General features: G+C 32.2%; 3 protein-coding genes across 5 annotated transcripts; 1 reads left to right on the top strand and 2 right to left on the bottom strand.

Moving 5' to 3' along the window:
• Positions 1-2,878: 2,878 nt before the first annotated feature.
• LOC111389359 (STOREKEEPER protein-like) lies at positions 2,879-5,744 on the bottom strand. Its single transcript, XM_023014282.1, has 2 exons — positions 4,548-5,744; positions 2,879-3,338 (listed from the first exon to the last, which is right to left on the bottom strand). The coding sequence occupies exon 1, from the start codon at positions 5,693-5,695 to the stop codon at positions 4,559-4,561; it is 1,137 nt and encodes a 378-aa protein (XP_022870050.1). The 5' UTR covers positions 5,696-5,744; the 3' UTR covers positions 2,879-3,338; positions 4,548-4,558.
• Positions 5,745-12,600: 6,856 nt separating this feature from the next.
• Positions 12,601-14,837, top strand: LOC111389357 (transcription factor bHLH115-like). Of its 3 annotated transcripts, none has more exons than XM_023014280.1 (5): positions 12,601-12,980; positions 13,681-13,743; positions 13,951-14,028; positions 14,110-14,257; positions 14,387-14,837. In XM_023014280.1, the coding sequence occupies exons 1-5, from the start codon at positions 12,817-12,819 to the stop codon at positions 14,651-14,653; spliced, it is 720 nt and encodes a 239-aa protein (XP_022870048.1). In that variant the 5' UTR covers positions 12,601-12,816; the 3' UTR covers positions 14,654-14,837. The 3 variants fall into 3 exon arrangements, with proteins under 3 accessions (XP_022870048.1, XP_022870049.1, XP_022870047.1); XM_023014279.1 differs by having other exon boundaries at positions 12,606-12,980; positions 14,110-14,272; XM_023014281.1 differs by lacking the exon at positions 13,681-13,743 and having other exon boundaries at positions 12,605-12,980; positions 14,110-14,272.
• A 31-nt stretch (positions 14,838-14,868) lies between these two features.
• On the bottom strand, positions 14,869-18,332 carry LOC111389356 (sulfite exporter TauE/SafE family protein 2-like). Its single transcript, XM_023014278.1, has 4 exons — positions 17,437-18,332; positions 15,658-15,777; positions 15,413-15,562; positions 14,869-15,291 (listed from the first exon to the last, which is right to left on the bottom strand). Exons 1-4 carry the CDS (start codon positions 18,175-18,177, stop codon positions 14,983-14,985), a joined length of 1,320 nt encoding a protein of 439 aa, XP_022870046.1. The 5' UTR covers positions 18,178-18,332; the 3' UTR covers positions 14,869-14,982.
• Between the last annotated feature and the right edge of the window lie 1,570 nt (positions 18,333-19,902).

Raw genomic sequence — 19,902 nt, 5'->3', positions numbered from 1 at the left:
CAAACTCATTTTACAGATCAACAATGCCTCAAATTTTAAAATCTTAGACTCAATGTTTTAATTTACACTATAGTTATTATTATTGCACCATAATATAACCATAAATGAATTACGTCAATCATTTTTTATAGCATTTTCTTCCTCTAATATAATGACGTATTCTTATTTACAACCTTCCATTTATAAACACATCTCGCCTCTAATAATGATTTTCATCCAAAAAGTTCATTCAAAAGATATAAAGCAACTTACACGCTCATCATATTTTAAAAAACAAACAAATACAAAAGTCCGAAAAAATATTTTTCTCTCATTTTAAAATATACAAAATAATAATAATAATAATAATAATAATAATAATAATAATAATAATAATAATAATAATAATAATAATAATAATAATAATAATAATAATAATTTCACATCATGAAGAACAATACATGCTAATTAATCAAATGTTGAAGATAAGAACTCAATGAAAAAAGTTAAGAAACACAAGTGATAATATGAAAAGATTGATGCAACTAAAATTAAGTGCTATAATATTAAGTGCAATTAAAATGTGATACAAGAAGTAAAATTCTTGGTGTGAATATATTTGACATTATATTCACGCCTTATGTTTTAATTATTGCACTAAAGTTTAATTGTAATTAAAATCTTAATTTTCTCGTTATAAAACTTCTGTTCCTAACTTTTATCTGCAACATTTACATTAATTAACACATCTGTCACTAATAACAATTTCCCAAAGGCATAATAAGCAACCGAAAATATTGTTTTGTACGATGACTCTTTTCATTTGTTATTGCAGTTGTCACCTCTCAACAACAGAAGAGACTGAATCAACTTGGAAATATGTCCAAACAATGTTAAGAATGACAATTCGAACTGTCAAAATCGAAAATCGCAATTAATCGAATTGAATGGAACTAAAAAAATCAAGTTGATATGGTATTTGATTTTAATGCCCCCAATTAGGGGTGGCAGGGCTGGCCCTAGAAATTTAGAGGCCCTAGACGTTTAATTATTATGAGGCTCCTCGACACAAAATTTATTTTACAAGTCTAACAATATGTAAATATTTAAATAATTAACACTCTTATATTAGTAGATAGAATGGAAAAAGAAATGTTTCTTACACTTAAAAAACTAAAAATATTTTAAAAAATATGGAACATAATTAGAGCACGTTTATCCAAATTACATTCGAAGAAAAAAAGTAGACATAGGATGATAAGAAAATGAACTAAATAATTTATAAGATGCACTTTCACTTTCATAATAAGATCTTCATGTAAATTAAAGCTTAAATATCTGATCTGTACATATTTTACCTTTAGACTCACTGCTAAATTACTCAATAATTTTTTTTGCAACTTCATTACTTTTACTTAATAGGTGTAATAAGTACTTAAAGATCAGGATTATATCCACACACAGACACGTATCTAGAGAGAGATGGAAGGTTGCCAAGAATTAAAATCACAAAATTCTTGTACATAAACTTTTCAAATCCTTGTCCCAACTCCCAATCACGTGTAATGCTTTCTGTATGAATCAGTCACAATGCAATTTTATTTTTATTTTTATTTTTTTTAAGAGATGAGGCCCCCTACAACATGAGGCCCAAGGCAGTGGCCTCACTTACCTTGGGCTAGAGCCAACACTGCGGGGCGGGATGTGTATGGTATTTACGCCGTTGCTCCATTCCAAACCGATTACCCGTTAATAAAAAAATTAATTGGACAATAGAGTTTTCCATTATTCTTTTTTTTTTATTCTATCTAGCCTAAAATTTCGGTCCATTACCGACCTTCTAAATCCAACTAACCTAGCCCAGTAACCTACACTCTACTACACAAATATTAAACATATATGAAAATTGTTTGTTAAATTCGAATTTTGCATTTAGGAATTAGAATATTGTTTGTATTTTCATTTGGAATATTGTTTGCTAAATTGACTTAGTATTTTATTTTTGTTTTCATTGACCTTTTTTTTCAAAAATTATTTTTTTCCAATTGGACGACTGAACCAATAAAAAAGAATTTATTTTCGTGGTTATTCATCGCCCAAACTGAGATACGGACTGAACCAACTTATGTTGTTATGATATAACCAAAAAATTAATGAATGGATGATAATTGGCCAAACTGACCCGTTGCCAACCTAGGCAATGTCCATATTTGGCCCCCAATTTTTTTAAAATTCGTTTTTTCTTTTAAAATTATTTTCAATCACACATTTTATAAAACATGCAACTTTCATCAATTTTTCAATCACATATTTCATCAACTTTTATCAAAATCTATTAGAGATCTTATTTATTTTGTAGCCCCCATTTGGCCCCCATTTTTTCAAATCTTTTATATATATAAATATTTAATTTTTTCCTGAAGAATCAATGATTGAAAAAGAATAAATAATTTTCGATTTACGTGTAATATTATTTTATAAAAGATTGTGTAATTAAAAATATAAAAAGAGAAATAAAATTTAATTTAATGGAGGCCAATCAAGGGGCAGTCAAACGAAACAGTGGCATATAAATCAGCTTAATTCAATCATATCTGAAGTATCAGTACTATAACCCGGAAACGTAAAACTTTAAGGGGAAAATAATGTAAGAAAGCATTGTTTCTTTTTCTTTTCTTTTCTTTTCCTTTTTCCCTTTTTCAATACTGGAACCTAAGATAATAGAAAAAATCAAAAGAAAAAGAAATTGATAAAGCCTAGCTGGGACGCTCATCAAACAACAAAGAAATGGAATAATCTCTTTCAAAAAGCAATAACCGGAATTGTTTGCCTGCTAGCTTTAAGCAAACAGAGTATCAAGAATTAAAGATGTGAATATCAAATTAAAAGGCACAAGATTAGGTAAACGGCTGATATGGGTTTCATGATTTTATCCAACATTTGATGCTAAAAGAAATAGGACAAATTGTTTCTAATAAATATAACTTTGTGCCCAACATCTGATTTTCTTGTTTAGAATTCAAGATACTAAAGCTTTCACCAATTAGAGTTGTTAAAATGGCAGGAATTTCCAGTCATTAAAGGGGTTCTTTCTTTTGATTCCTCAAACCAATATGGTTGCCATCTTGCTCGTACACACTAAAATTTAACTGTGAAAAAAGAAAAAACTGCACATGGCAAGATTCTGTTCCTGGAAATCTCATTTATTTGTGTTCAGCGTCTACATGCACAAAACTACTGTCAAGAGAATCTAGTTCTTTTTTTTCAAAATCCATAATGTCGAACACTTCGGAAAAGCCTTCAACTTTCCAAACAATGCCCATTGAAATCCTTGACCACCTTGAACCATCAATCCCAACCTGAAATATTCCATAAGTTGTATAAAAAGTCCAATTTATTTCATAAGATGACAATCACTAACAAACAGCGATTGAGTTTGGAATCTTAGAAGGGAACTTAGGGTTATAAAGTAAACAGTCGAGAAAAATGAAGGTGCAGATATCACTTGAATGCTAATAATGTTATCCTGAATTCAGATAAGCAATATCCTGAACTCAAATATGCAATTTGTCAGCAAAAAGAAAATTATCAACAGCATTCCCTCTTGTCAAAAACAAATGGAAACTAAAATACAGAATCTAAATCAGACTCTAGCTTATCATCCTTACAAGAATGAAGTATTTAATGAACATTCTGGCTTCTTTTGGGCTGTGGGTAAGGATTTTAGAATATAAAGCACAAAACACGACCCTTCAGATATTTTATCAAAAACTCTATCCGGAAAAGTTGTTTAACGATTATTGAAATCCCTACAAATTGACCATCTATAGAAGTGAGTAGTCAATCATATGTTAATAGAAACAGTCAATATTCACAGAAGTACATCCAATGACCAAAACTATTTACTATGAATTGTTCAGATTTATATTACAGTGTAATTATTTTGTCCTAACACACACCAGGTAACATGTCTTTTTGAGACACTTAGAGATAATCAACACAAAATGATCAATAGGTCCATTCAGTTGTTGGTCCCAGAGGAACCCTATTAAAGATTGTACCATTTTCATATTCTTAATTTCCTTATAATTGTTATGAAACTGCTTGTATGTCCTCGTTAACTAATAGAGCATCTCCCAAAGTTAAAGGAGAAACAAAATATACAAAGTAAAAAGATACAAGTACTGTAGACACTTTTAACAAATTAATGGTCGATTCAAATTCCAACAAACAAAGGAAATACTCTAATCAAGATCAGATACAACAGGATATGCCATATGATAAATAAGAAATAAGTACTATGGCATTAAAAAATAATGATAAACGAATAAAGCAAGCCAAAATTACATTGACACATTAAACACAAACATGTTGGTGATCAAGATTGATATATATATATATATAAAGGTTAAACATAGAGAGCATTTCTACAGTTTCCATTATTAAGAGGAACATGATTGATAGTGAACTAGGAAGCTAAAAACTCGTGATTACAATAAAGGAAAATTATGAGCTCAAAACATAGATTAATGACAAACTGCCTGCCTTAGAACAACAACAAACAATACCTCTTCAAAATTCAAGGCTTTGACGACTTCAAAACATCTAAAACTTGCTTTATACGTGTGTGAATGAAGTCCAGCTTCTTCAGGTAGAGTGCAGTCTCCTCCGCTCTCAGCTTTTTCCACTCTCTTTCCGTCTCAACCCTCTTCTCCTCTTCAATCAATTCCACCCCAGTCCTTAAAATCCAATCCTCAAAATTCCCACCATGGAACCTCACACTCTTCCCCGCCACAATCTCTGAATCACCGTTCGCATTCTCCACAAATTTAGCTTCCTTTGAATCCCCAGTTTCGACCATAGCCCTCTTACTTGGAGTTTTCCTTGCAGCACTGCTCTGTTCCTTTGGACTCGAAATCACTTTCTCACCCTCATTATCATTACCATTCTCATTGCCCCATATCTTTTTTGACAATTCATAAGCTTTTTGCTCGTGGGACTTAGTAAAGGTCCTCTCTTTACTTTTATTATTGACGTACTTCTTCTTCAACCTCCGAATTTTGGCTTGCAACTGAGCCCTAGTCACATCAACATGCAAATTTTTCCTAATAAAATCATGAAATGCATTCAGATCAGCAACAGGATAAGTCTTTTTCTTCTCAATGTAATCAATCATGCCTTTAAGAACCACAATCTCATCATCCTCACTCCACAGTCTCTGGAATAGCTGTTTCTTGGAATCATCGTTCGATTTTTTCTCAGAATTTTCGGCGTTGATCTCTGGTTTTTTCTTTGGCCTCTTAGAGTCCTTAACATCACTCCCCTTCTCCATAGCAGGGCGTTCTTCTGCGGACTTTGTCGGGGCCGTGGGTTCGGACTGACTGGGCTTGAACTTGAGCTTCTTGGTAGCGGTTTCCTGTGGGTCCTCCATGGACCTGGAGGAGGCAAGGGGCTTGACAGCTGGGTCGGGTTGGTCCGACTCCGATTCAGATCCGGTTCCAGATTCGGACTCTTCTGAAGAGGAAAGATGAGGTTTTGGGGAAGAGGAAAAATTGGGTTTCGTAGGGGCGGGTGCAGTAGAGGGCTTTTTGGTAATTTGAGGTTGGGATTCCTCTAGTTCAGAGTCGGATTCGGAGGACCCTATTTCTTCAGATGAAGCGTCGTCTTCTTCAGTGCCGGATTCCAGAGCCATTTCTGGTTCACGATTTTTAGACATTTTGTGTAATTGCTGGAGAGTGAGAATTGAGAATAGTTTTTGCCTTCAGAAGTTAGGGTTCTTTCAGTAAAAATTGAGTAAATTGTGCCCTCCGACCCCAGCCTTCGTAATTTAGCACGTCTACCCCTCCAACCTTTATTTCTTGACATTTTGTTCGTTAACCTTTCATAAATTAGCGACTGTGGTCCTCGTTAACAAAATCGGTCCAATTTCCACAACACCTTTTAGGAAAAATTGCAGTGCCGATCCAAAACCTTTCACTTTGCTGCAAATTACACCCCAACCTTTCATTTTTGTGGCTACAGTCTCAAACCTTTATATTTAATTCCAACTGTAGTTCAAATTATTGATTCCGTCCACAATACCATTAGTCAATGTTGAAATAGTAATTTTGACCCAAATGGACAATATTCGTAGAAATCTTGCAAGCGTACGAATTCGTTGTACAAGTAATACTCGTGATGAGATAGTAATCGTCCCACATGGAATAAGGTTGAATTCTAGTATATTTAATATATTTAAATCAGTGCTTGTAATCAAAAGATGACTGGTGAATATTTGATTAGGTTTTGTAACTAAAACTTGTAAATCAATAAAAGTTTGGTTCAAAAATCAAATGAGTGATTATATTGGATTTCCAATGTCACTTATCAATTCTTAGTTCTAATTCTCAATTAATAATAATTATCTCAATTCATGCAATTATGACGATCGATAATTCCACTTTTATTTATAAATTATTTTCAAGATATAATAAACCTATGATTTTCACGAGACGATCTTATTCTTAGTTCGAATTCATATGGAAAACATGTATTGATATTTAGGATTATCACACATGATCGCACATGCCATAAATATTATTCCTCATATTTATTGCTCTGTGCGTTCTAATAACAGTGCTCTGTCTATCATGAGTTTTTCAACACTAAAAATAAGCAACTTATAATTCTAATGGTACGCAACATTAAAACAATATAATTATGCATATTAATGGAATCACAACGCATCAAAGAGTTTTGACATCCATCCAATACAAAGGATTTTAGCCTAACATGTTAATGTAAGAAATACAAGAAAAAAAAACACCATTCGAATCGTTAAACTATGAAGAAAATCTGGAAATCTTGAATTAATGCCTTCAAATCCGGATCCAAAATTCTTCATTCTTCAATGTATATTCTCTCTATTTCTCCCAAAAGTCATCTTACAATCTGATCAGAATAAGGTCTAGATGTGTTCTCCTATTTATCTGGTGCCAAGGAGACTCCTTACCAAAATAAAATAAGGAAACCTAATTTTTCGAGTTTAACATTAAGGGGCACGCCTTTCCTAAGTTTCAACAGCCGAACGGTTTTCAATATTTTTTGTCATAACTTTCTCTTTCGATGTCAAATTGAGGTGATTCAAAGTGAGTAGGAAAGCTTACTTAAAGGGATACAATTCTTTTAGAGATATCATTTTTTCAATTTGAACGTTTGCTATGTCGAAATTGGGTGGGTTTCAATATGTGGCCGAAAATCCAAAGCATAATTTTTTCGGCTAAAAGTTGATATTTGATAATATTTTGACTATAATTCATCCCTTTGACTTATTTTCTAATCCAATTGACTCTAAGCACTCTCAAATCTTTATCGTGGGGTTTGAAATAACTTTTGAGTAGTTGTCTTTTAGTTTCCAAACTTTGGATTTGCTTCATTTTAGTCCTTTGATGTTCTTTCTTCTAATTCTTCTTTGAAACATGAACTTTTCCTAATAAAAATAATAAATAACAAACTAGGTACTAATCCATCCAAAAAATAACAAAATATTATCATTTAGGATTCAAAATAAGTGTAGAAACTACACTTACAGACAACTTGAGTGAGAAGCAAATTTGTCAAAAAAATAATGAACGTTTTCTCCAAAAACACTACCCCACACCAAAAATTTAGACACCAAAATTTAGAAACCCAACGTTAATTGCCACCCATCTACTCGATGTCGTACTGCCCATCATCACCATTGTAAATACCACCACCATCGACCGAAATCTCAAACAACAATACACAATCACTCAAGCTGTCTTCTCTAAAATTGTTAGTTTACATTTTGGATAATAAAAATTTTAAACTAATTAAATTATATAAAAAGACTATTGAATGTGTATGGCCTAGCACCTGTAAATCAGTACTCTATTTGGCTTCTTCTTTTTTGTCTTCCATTCAAGCATTGGTGGTGATGGTAGAGACGGGGTCGGAGGATTTATGATTTGTGGCCGCGACAAGAACAAAGATTTGCATCGTGATTTGTGGTGGTGGGATTGCGCAGAGGAGGAGGAAGGAAAGGGTTCAGGAGAATCAGCCCCTGCCATCCTCAAATAGTGTGAGAATATATACAAACTTGTATAGAATTGGTAAAAATTAATGAGATACAAAGAGAATAAGGAAGAACAAGACTGGAATAATAATAGGGTAATATGTCTTTCTTAAGCTTTGTAGGTTAATTTTTTCATCCAAGTACTCTTCTTGAATTTCTCATAAGAGTTTTTAATTTAGGAGACCCAATTTGTGTTTCATGGTTTAGAGAAAAGACAATAATTTGAGATTTCTTAATAAGGTTTTTAGAGATAGAAAATGAGAATTTACAGGTCAGAAATGGGAAGGGTGGGGGACGTGGTTGAAGAAGATGATGAATAGTTCTTTATATGTATTATAGAAAATGTAAATTGATAATTTTACCCCTTATTTAATTTATGAATTTGAGTCAAACATTTTATGTAAGGATTGATTAACGGACAAGTGGATAGAACCTATTAATGGACTTCCGCCACAATGGAAGTTAAATTTTTGGGATTGCACTTGCAAAATAAAAAAGGTTTAAGGAGTATTTTGCAATAAATGAAAGATTTGGGGAAAATTTCAAATATAGGCCAATTAAAATATTTTGATTGAATATATTTTTCAACCACGAAGTATAAAAATGCATACAGTATTTCCTTTTTAGTGTATCATACATCGGGCAAACAATTAGGTTGTGTTTGATACGGTCAATTCCATGGAAAATGAAAATTCTATTTTTCACTCAAATTGTAGTGTTTGATAGCACACTTTTTTCATTGGATTCATTTTGTTGATTGTCTTGAAAATTGTTCTTTTCTTGGTTTTCCTTGAAAACCAAATTGGTTTTCCCCCCTACTTTGACGTTTTTTTCTTCCTTTTTTTTTTTTTTTGGGTCTAAGAATTATTGTAAAAAAAAATATTTTCCTTTAACTAAAAATTTTCATGTAAAACACAGACAAACGAATAACAAAAGATTGATGATTTTCTTGACTTTCTTGATTTATTTATTTTTGTTGGCAATGGAAACAAATTTCATACCAAATATCAGTAAATTTTATCCTTTTAATTGATAATTTTCATGTAAAACAAAGCCAAACAAACATCAAAAACACTTTTATTTCAACATTTTTCACGTGAAAAATTATACCAATCAAGTACAATAATTTAAAATTCTCAGAAAAACAATTTCTAGGCAATTCATTTTCCTAAAATTCGTTTTCAATTCAATTCAATTTCATTTTTGCAATCAAACGGACTCTTAGAAAACTAGTAGTTTTCTAGAAAAGTTTGTACTAAATAATTAGAGTATTTTTATTTTTGTTTGCTTGTGTAGCCGTTGCCTTTTATTTTTCTAGAACATGGATCCTCACTTATAGTTTGTCTATTTGACTATAAAAAAGTCACTTGATTTTACGGCTACTTGATTTTAATTTCTTGAAGAATAATTAAAATTGATAAATCTTGACTCTAACGAAGAACGAATATCTACGTTTGGTTGTGGAAGATTAGAAGTTGTGAAGCAGCATCTAAATTATGTTTGTGATGGAGCCACAAAACATGATTCTTCCTATACTTAAAAGCACTAAAAAGAATATCAATTTCAACTTTTATATGTGAATCATCTCATGTAAGTGATGCGGCATATGGGAAATGCCATCCCTTTTTCTTGATTCTATTTTACTTTATTCGGGGATTTTGGGACGTTGGACTCTTCGGACATCGATAAGCCAAAGAAACAACTAGGAGGAATAGCAAAAATTGTGTTGATGTCTCCTTTTCATCCTCAACTTTTATTGAGATATTTTTTGTATAACGATCAAGAACTACAATTACAAGCACTAAAAGGTGTCAAATGGTACCTTAGTAATAGATATGTTGCTAGCTAGAACTCGGTCGAATTAGAATCACTGAATTCCTTTACTGTCAATTTCTTATTCATTCATAGCGCTCGTCAATGTTTAGAGAAACTCTCCGTTAAAATGAAAGCCGAAATCCAAAATAACTTTAAATTAAAGACAATAAATTTTGTTTATTTATTTATTCTAACTTGGGAGTAAGAAGGTCATTATCAGAACACGATTTAACACCCTTATCTAGACTTAATGTTTTTCGATTGGTTATTTATATGTCTGAAGGAACTTACAGACACACTGTATACTAAAAAAATTCTTCATTTTTTCCTGGTCTCTTGTAAGCGTGAATGTGGGTTGAATTTGACAAACCAAACTAAACTGACCTAAGTCAATGTGATTAATTTCCCAAACGAATTGACCCAATGTTTGGGTGTCGGTTCGTTTTTGTTTGATTTGGTTAGGTTATACTTGGGTAGATCAATGTAAAAATTGGCTAATTTTCCTATATTTGCAAGTATAAATTTCCTCAAAAAAATTATAACATGTAGAGTTTACAAGTAGAAATTTGCAAGCAATATATGCCAATAAGGGGGAAAAATCATTCAAAAACTATAAAGGCGAAAATAAGTAGAAGGGAAGTTGATAAATTGCTTGAGTTGAGAGAGAGAGAGAGAGAGAGACCTGACAAGCAAATCGGTAAATTCTCAAAGAGATGGATTTCAATTTTGATTTTTCCGATTTCTAATTTTGAATTTTTGAGATTTAAAACTTTTAAAAAAATATAATTTTCAGGTTGGATAGGTTTGGATTGAGTTTTTTAATCCAACATGAAACTCGAACCATCAGGTATAATTTTGCGTACAAAGCCAACTCAACTCGAACAAAAATTTAAGAAAATTGACTCGATTTGATTCGGTTTGAACGAATGGACGGCTAAAGTGTTTAGCCGTAGTTCCTAATGAAATTTACTAATCTCAAGTGGAAGGGGACCATATGCATAAAGCTTCAAAATTATTGTCACTTTTTCATGTCAATGTCATGGTTTGGATATTTTCATTGAATGGCACTCGTAGAGCCAAATAGCATCACCTTATTTTTTTTTCTTTGCATGCGCATCGACCCAATAGAAGCAAGAAACTTTTTCACACTTTAATGAAAGAATAATATATGTGAAAAGGAATATTAATATTGAGATGCTAAGTGCACACAGTGTGTATTTGATGCACTAGACACGGAAAAACAGTACATTTTCCCCCTAATGTTTTAATATATTAAGCCCTTATTTAATAGAAATTAAAATCAATTTTTTAATAAATATTAATAAAAGTTGATGGAATGTGTGGTTGAAAAATTGTCAATTTAAATTAAATTTTAATCAATTTTTTCAACAGTACCAAACAAATGCCAATTCAATGCTACTTGAAATCACAGTAATATTCAATATATATTCCTTTTTGAAAATAACATCATATTATCGTTCTTCATAGTTGACGTTGAATTCAAATCGCAACACAATCTGTGAACGCTTTAGTTGACTAGCAGAGTTGATAGAGTTTGACAACTTTAGAGACTTAAGTTTAACCTTAGTTTGATTTAGATAAAACAAATTTTTTATTAAATCTTGATATAATTTAATGAAATATATAATTTAAAAATTATAAATCTCATGAACTATGTTATCAAAATTAATAATTAACTTTGAATTAAATTTTAATTCACTTTTTACAAGGATTTAATCTCCTTTTAAATATAAACTGAAATTAAATATTAATTTCAATCACAAGTTCATTACATTACTCGTTATTATTAACATATTTTGTGGCCTCACTACCCTCCTCTTAATATTTCTATGTATGAAAAATTTATCTAATATATAATTCACCTCAAATTCAAATAATATCTTTAGTACTTGTTTGATAAAAATTTTATCAAATTTTCTACTGGACAAAGTTCAACTTCGCCACAAATTTTCTGTGATATGCAAATGATAAATGGCCGATGTGTATAATTTCTCGAAAAAAATCCCCCTCAATTACCAATATTTATTGATTTATAGTAAGTTAGATAGCGGGAAAGTAGTATATTTTTAGATAATTCTATCGATCAGGCAATCATCACGTGTTTATTGCATGATGAGTACCGTTTACTATCTATTTAGACTTTTTTTTTATTTGTTTGAGACACCTTATACACAATGTCAAAAGGTTAAAAAAACGCACTGGCATAAACAGAAGGTTTGAAATATGAATGTCACACATAGGAAAAATACTTAAAATGTATCAGCAAGTTCGAAATGATTCGTCACATTGTCTTTAATCAAAGCAAGGGGAAAATGTAGAAAAGCACACAATTCTTCACCAAATTTTCTAATAACACTAGTCTCAACTCTACCTCCATGCATTTCATTAATTTTTATGAAAATTTCCTAAAAATTCTATCAAGAAAACGCAAAAAAAAAAATGATTTCATTTTCATAAACCAGATATTAAAGTAAAGTAGTGCTTTTTTTAACAAACTGAATCTATGAGAAGAAGGAAAAGGACACGAGTACAAGAAATTTTACGTAGAATTTTTACTAACGTCAATGTGGTTGAAGATGATTGAATTGTTTTTTTTTTTTTTTTTCCAATCAATTTCTATCGATCAAAATTTTCTATCAATTTTTTCCGGGACTTGTAGCATGATTATAAAAAGAAACGCTTTTTGTGAGTGGTGGCGCCACCTGTGAGCCCAGTGTATAACTGTCAATACTCCACGCCCGCCACGAAAATTTTCTCTCTACCACTCCTTTCCTTTTCCAATTTTCCTCCCTAATCTTCCCTGTATACCACTGATTTTCTTCTCTCTTTACTTCCCCTCCAAAACAAACAAAATAGATCCATTGAAAAAATTACTTCCCGCGGTACCTCCGGCTCCGGTGGAACAACTCTTCTCGGGCGCCAATAAAATGGAGTCTATTCTGGAGGAAAATGGGAAGTCCTCCAACTGGCTTTTTGATTACACATTACTTGATGATATTCCAGTCCCCTGCGGCGACCTCCCTCCTCTTGAACCTAACACCTTTCACTGGACTCAACCACATAATGCTTTCGTCCCTCCTACCTCTCTCAGGTCTCTCTTTTTTTGCTCTTCACTTTAATTTGATATTTTTGTATATTAAATATTCACGTTTTAATGTTTTCGTTAATCTTTATTAAATACTGAAATCAGTGGATCATGTAGTTTCTTACTTCTTCTTCTTCTTCTTTTTTTTCCCCCCATATCAATTGTTTAATTTGATGTGGTTACAGCTCTTCAACTTTGATTTAATGTGTTATGCATTAGCTATACCTGAGTCTGAATTTTACTATTTTTGAATTGCGCAATCTAGAGCATCTTTGGCTAAGCTTGAGATAAAATGAGTAATTTTATTCCAAATATGTTTGGAGATCTTATTCTAAAACATACTTTCATACTTGCTTACAAGAAAACTTTTTAAGCTTATCCAAACATGATGGAATCAAACTGGTTACAAGATTGAGTGAAAATGGAGTTAATGTCCAATTGCTGCTAACATAGTTCTATTAAGAAAAGATTGAACACGCAGTGGCTATTCGCGTTTGGGTAGCGGTAAAAATTTTCAACCCAAGGAAATGTACTCAGAGAGGATGGATTTCACTATTTGGCAAAATTTATAAATCATTTGTGAATGGTCAAACTTCATTTTAACCACACATTGTTAACTATTCGATAGCTAGATGAATCAAAATGTTTGGCATGAATAGTTTCTTCTCAATATGAGCACATCCCCCTTATCTCTACCATGTTTCAGTGCGGAATTTGACGACTCTTTTGGAAATTCTGATGGTGTGAGGGAGTTGGGCTCAAGGAAGAGGTGTGTATGCAATTCATTTAACTTTATTTTTAATTTTTCATAGTTCAGTTTTCAACTTGGCTAACTGAAAGTAGGTCAGGTTAGCATATTTTACTGAACTAAATTTGTTTGGTACTATTTTCTTCCAATCAGTCCACTTCCTTCTTCTTCTTTTTTTCTTATTTATTTATTTATTTCTAACCGTGTTTTCGCATTTTTTCCGATTAGGATGAGGTCTGGAACTTGTGGTGCATCTGATTCCAAATCCCACAAGGAGAAAATCCGCAGGGATAAGCTGAACGACAGGTAATCTGGTTGCTTGCCTATTTGCATCTTTTGCCGATGAATCTATGTTTGTGTTTATGTTGACCTTGTTATTATATCAAGGTTCCAAGAATTGAGTTCCATCCTCGAACCTGGAAGGCCACCAAAAATGGATAAGGCTGTTATATTGAGTGATGCTGTTCGCATGGTGATTCATATACGGGAAGAAGCCCAGAACCTGAAAGAATCATACGAAAGTTTGCAAGAGAAGGTTAATGAATTAAAGGTGAGGCTTGTTCTTTCAGTTTGTTAGTCTAACATCCAAGTGCAGGTGCTCTATTATTTAGGAGGTTTCAATGCTATGCTCTGTGTATTCCTTGATATTACAATAATGTTGTAGGCCGAGAAAAATGAGCTTCGAAGCGAGAAGTTGAAGCTAAAAACAGAGAAAGAGAAACTTGAGCTTCAGGTGAAAGCATTGAGCACCCTCCCACCAGGATATTTACATCACCCCCATCCAATTCCCGCACCATTTGCAGCCTCACTTCCAGTTGTTGGCCGCAAGTTGGTGCCTTACGGTGGATACCCTGGAATTCCAATGTGGCAATACATGCCACCTACCGCTGTTGATTCTTCAGAGGGTGACGCTCTTCCTCCAGTTGCTTGAGTTTTGGTCGTTCTGCTTGAGTTCTGTGTCGACAAAATTGTTGACATTTCTTTTTCTCAAGGATTTTTGAGGCTGGTGATGTAGACAGATGATGATTATTTTGGAGAAACTAACAACTTCTATTGACTCCTAAAATAACGGTTGTACTTGTTAACAAAACCAGATAATTTTGCTGTTTCAGTAACCTTTCTTTTGTAGATTTATATTTACGAATATGTCATAAAACATGTGTTCATATAATATATGCTGAAATCATATGAACTGAAGTGAAATCTCTGATAAAAGGCTCAGACATGAGACATACATAAACTGATATACAAAGCTAACAGTTAACAAGGTTTCTTAAAACCCATGCTTTTCCCACTTGCGTAGTCCCTCCAAACATCGACTGCTCCGAAGCTAGTCATCAGAACAGTACTAAAAGCCATCACTGTACCAACGGAGAACACAATAATGGAGGCTCTCCCATGTTTTACCACAGCTCTTTGTACTAGGATCAATCCGACTAGCGAAGCAACAAAACAGATCACTGCAAAGATTAGGGCACCATAAATATGCTCCATCCCCAGCAATAGGTACTGAATTGCTGACATGGTTGAGGAGAAAAATACCATGAACGAACAGGTTGCTGCCGTAACCTGTACAATAACGCCAAAGGATTTCGTTCAGTACCTAGCCAATCATCGGAAACAAACATACAAAAAGCATTTTTCGAGGCAAAGAAGGTAAAATGACAAACTGGGTTGAACCCTAACTTACTTCAGGCTTTATTCCCATTTGGAGAAGAAGTGGACTTATAAGCATGCCACCTCCAATTCCAAAAACTCCTCCTAAAACCCCTGCTAGTAATGCCATTATTGGGAACACGAGGTTCTCTGATGATCGAGCTTTATTTTCAGCTTCTGTTTCCTTCATCAAGAAATATACATAATTAATCTTGAATAAGCAATAGCGTCTATTAACCCAGATGAGTAAACCTGACATTTAAGTTCAGATAATTATACCTGCTTCTGGAGGCTTTTCCTGCTGCACAGGATCCATGTCGTGAAAATTATGGCGAGAGGAATTTGGAGTAATGAGATGATCCAGTATCCCACTCCACATGCCTCTACATGTATAATACCCTGCATGGTTGAACAGTTACATATGCTGGAAAATAAACAACCAAATGTGACTCCAGATTAGATCGCCTCGGTTTGGGAAGAATTTATAAACGGTTTAATTTATAATCAAATAAAAACTAGTGATGGATAAATGTATATTGGAACGTGTGGTTGAAAATTAATTTTGACCTTTTATAAATGATTTATAAATTTTGTCTTTCATAGAAAGACAATAAATAGCATGATATAGTATGTAATTGATAGTATCCAAATTTGTCTTAGTACTCTGTACTAGAGGCCTTTATAAAACTAAGACTATGGAAAAGGATATAATCACCTATGCAAATCATTATTCAATTTGATAAGGATATAATCACCTATGCAAATCATTATTCAATTTGGTTGGTTCTAAGATCAACATCCCAAATGAAACTACTAATCTATAAGACAGAAATTAAAATAGAGTCAAGCATAGATTGATAGCATGTGATTACTGGTCAAGCTATAGAAATCATAAGAAGATTTGTCTAACTTTAAATCATACCTGCATGTTTGGTCATTAGACTTTAAACAATCGACTGTGTTTATAAGCTATTTAAATTATACATAGTTTGAAATGAGTAGTGGATTAAGTTAATGATATTTATGAATTTCACAAAAATGCGTGAATCAATTATAAAAAGTCTACAAACTATAGATAAACATGGACTTAATACTATAAGTGTTGTTTTCGGATGGTTTTCAGTTTTCAATGTTGTAAAAGATACAAAACTTGTTTGGTTTGACATTTTTGAAAATTAAATTAAATTTATAACATAAAAATTCAAAACATATTTTGATTATGTTTTGAGTGTTTTAAGTGAAAACACTCAAAATACTCCTCCCAATGGCAAATTAAACACTTAAAAATGTACATGTTATTTGATATATTTTAGCATAATTGTTCTATTTTCACTCAATAAAATGTAATAAAACAATCTCCAAAAGTTTCAAACCAAGTTTTCCAATTTTATGTTTGAATTTTTATTATTATTATTATTTTTTTGGCAAAATGATAAATCAAATTCATTTTCTACAATATTAAAACAGTCCCTCAAAACACAAAATTGAAAATGAATTCAAAACTCGAAACTGAAAAGCAAATCAAACCAGGCCTAAGATTTCTAACATCTCAAATGAAACTTAGAGAGCTAATTTGCTATAGATGTATATCATGTAATGTTCATGTAAACTTATTAGTAGCTTACAAGTTCATTTTTATTTGATCAAAGTCAAACATTAATTTAGTTACACATTCATAACTGCTACATTTTTTTTATAACATATTTCATGGGACTCGATACCATTCTTATTATAAATTACTAACGATCATAGACAAAGGACCCAAGGTACTCTATTAATTCTCTATATACACTCATGTTTGGGATAAGTGTGTTCTTTTTATGATGCCCATCTTTCTAAAGTCTGCATTATATTACCTTTTATATCTCTTATTTTACTTAGCCAATTACAATCTCTCTTTTTTAAAACATTATCACAAGAAAGACTAATATTATTTAACTAACAATTGCATGCTTAATAAGATCAGACAAAAGTATAACTCTACCACATAAAACAATAGTACTTGTAACATAAAGATAACATATTAAATTCGAAGAAGATAAGAAAACATAACCATACTTGTCCATGGCGATTCCCACGAAGAAGATAGAGCACAAAAAATGAAAACCAGATCATAATCAGCATCCCCAGCTTTATCAATGGAATATCCAATTTAATTAACCCTGCAGGTTCTTCATTCAACAGAGGCTCTTCTCCTCCATTTTCCGAATTAATGCACAGATTCCTACTTAGAACTTCTGATTCAAGTTTCCAATAAAATATCCCAGATTTGCATGTTTTGAAGGTGGACCAAGCAAGAAAAATTGCAAACAGTATTGTGATAAGCCACTCGGGAAGTACAAGATTGCAGAGAACTCCGATACTCACTCCCAATAACATGCAGGGCTCTGTTAATAGTGTTATGTCGTAATCAATACCGCCATGTTTTGTACTTTTGATGAACATGTGGCAGGCAACATTAGCGATCGACCCTCCGGTGACCATGAATGCTGAAAAGCTTGAGGCTGTTTTAAGGTCCAGACCGGCAACAATGGTGAGAATGGGAATAAAAAGACCACCGCCACCAATTCCACCGGCACTTGAAATACAGGAGGCGATAAAGCATAGAATTCCGGCTACCAGAAATTGAGGTGTTATTTTCATATTGGAATCCTGTAGCCGCCTTTGATGAGTAAAGTTGATAATTTGATTAAAAGTGAGCTTATCTGTTACAGGGTTTGTTGAATTTTCACGAGAAATATCGAAGGTGTTGAGGATTAATGTAAATACGAGGAGCCATTTGAGATTTTTCTGCCCCATTTTTCTGTACTTTTGTTGAGTAATGAAGCTTAAAAACGACAGAAGAAAGGAGATTGATGGGATTTTCTGGGGAAGCGTAGGTTATATAAGACAAACAAAATTACAAGCATTTTTATGCAATTATGAACTTTGCTATTTTTAATAATAATTTACAGCATCAACATCATCATCTGAACCCAGATAGAAGACAAAGAGACAACAGCTCAATTTCATGAATGAGTTTTATTCAATTTTATTTGTAATTAAAAAAATGTTGAACCCCAATTTTGAGGGTCCTCACTATCCGATCCCTAGAGCTTTCTAAGTGAGGTAAATCGCGGGATGTATCCCAGCAGGTCAGGAAATAAGAGTTGTCTGTATACTGCGCCTACAAGGAGTCCAATTTCATGTCTCAGAAATCAAACCCCCATACTGCGGCTGTCAGCAAGGCGTGAAATAACCCCACTCCTATTCTTGCAATTTTATTTGTAATTATTTACACTCTGTATTGTTCAAAATACATTTTTTTGCCTTTTTAACCATACCTTTTTTAATAATATAATATTATTCTAAAATATATTTTCTCCCAAAATATATTATAACGGAGCCCAAACAAGGGCATAGTATTATACTATTTTTTTGTCCGGTTGAGCTAAAAATAAATAAATTGAATAAAGTTTAAATTTCTGTTTGTCCCTATTTTATAAAATTCATGATTTCACGAAATTTAAAACTTTTCAACAGCACATCTCATTAACTTTTATAAAAATCTACAAAAATTTCATTTTTAGTTACACCAAAAGAGGGGCTAAGCAAATTAGATCACACGTGAATGATTCAATATTACTAGTTTTTTGCAGTTGACTAAAATCATATCTATGTAAACACAAACAAACATTTTATTAATATCTTGTCTGTTTAAGAACACAAACAAGCAACCTTACGAACAAATTGAACATTATGTCTCCAACTTGTAAATTTATGAGTAAATTAAAAGAAGAGCAAATTTTACTCGATATGAAAACAATTTTACTTTGTAACTCATTTTCCGCTAACTCTATTAGCCCTCGTTTGGCTCCCATTTTTTTGTAACGAAAATGGGTGAAACAGGTTTTTTTTTTTTTTTTTTAAATGAATGGTTGAAAAAAAAAAGAAAGATTTTCGATTTGATTGTAATATTATTTTATGGAAGATTATGTAGTTGAAAATAAGAGAGAAAAAAATAAAATATAATGAAATGTAATTTAAGGATTAATCTATTTGTACCACGGCCCCCCTACAATAGGGGGTCTCCACTTGTCAATTCGATAAATCATTAAGTAAACCCTTATGTTTTTGTACTATAACCCGTAATTTAAGGAGGGTAAAATGGAGGCTTAATAAAAAATTCATCTTGCAGAATCGTCTGATTGAATTATTATTTTATTTTATTTGTACTTTTTATGTTTTATTTATTTTTGAGTTGGAAGTGATTGGTCATGAGCAAATATCTTTTCAATTCTTTTCAAGGGATTGTAGATGATATATGAAGATATAAAATTACCCATTTACCCCTTATGGTTAATTTTAGATTATTCTTTAGTTAAAATGTAATCAAGAAATGAATTGGATGTGGAATAATGCAATTTCAACAATTTTTTGAGTTGTTTTGCAAAATTTATTCTTAGAAATACTAATATTATATTGAAACTGAAAGTGCAGCTTTGTTAGGCAATTCTATATAGCATAATTAATATTATACCAAAA

Source organism: Olea europaea, unplaced genomic scaffold (genome assembly GCF_002742605.1).
Source record: "Olea europaea var. sylvestris unplaced genomic scaffold, O_europaea_v1 scaffold586, whole genome shotgun sequence".
Taxonomy (NCBI): Eukaryota; Viridiplantae; Streptophyta; class Magnoliopsida; order Lamiales; family Oleaceae; genus Olea; species Olea europaea.
This window is presented reverse-complemented; position numbering and strand designations above follow the sequence as displayed.

Bases quoted from the DNA above. Each gene is read 5' to 3' on its own strand.
- LOC111389359 (XM_023014282.1), bottom strand. From the start codon at position 5,695: ATGTCTAAAAATCGTGAACCAGAAATGGCTCTGGAATCCGGCACTGAA.
- LOC111389357 (XM_023014279.1), top strand. From the start codon at position 12,817: ATGGAGTCTATTCTGGAGGAAAATGGGAAGTCCTCCAACTGGCTTTTT. The intron at 13,744-13,950 runs GTGTGTATGCAA...TTTTCCGATTAG, and splicing joins GAGTTGGGCTCAAGGAAGAG to GATGAGGTCTGGAACTTGTG. The intron at 14,273-14,386 runs GTGAGGCTTGTT...ATAATGTTGTAG, and splicing joins AGAAGGTTAATGAATTAAAG to GCCGAGAAAAATGAGCTTCG.
- LOC111389356 (XM_023014278.1), bottom strand. From the start codon at position 18,177: ATGGGGCAGAAAAATCTCAAATGGCTCCTCGTATTTACATTAATCCTC. The intron at 15,778-17,436 runs GTATGGTTATGT...TCAACCATGCAG, and splicing joins GTGGGAATCGCCATGGACAA to GGTATTATACATGTAGAGGC. The intron at 15,563-15,657 runs GTATAATTATCT...TTCTTGATGAAG, and splicing joins GGAAAAGCCTCCAGAAGCAG to GAAACAGAAGCTGAAAATAA.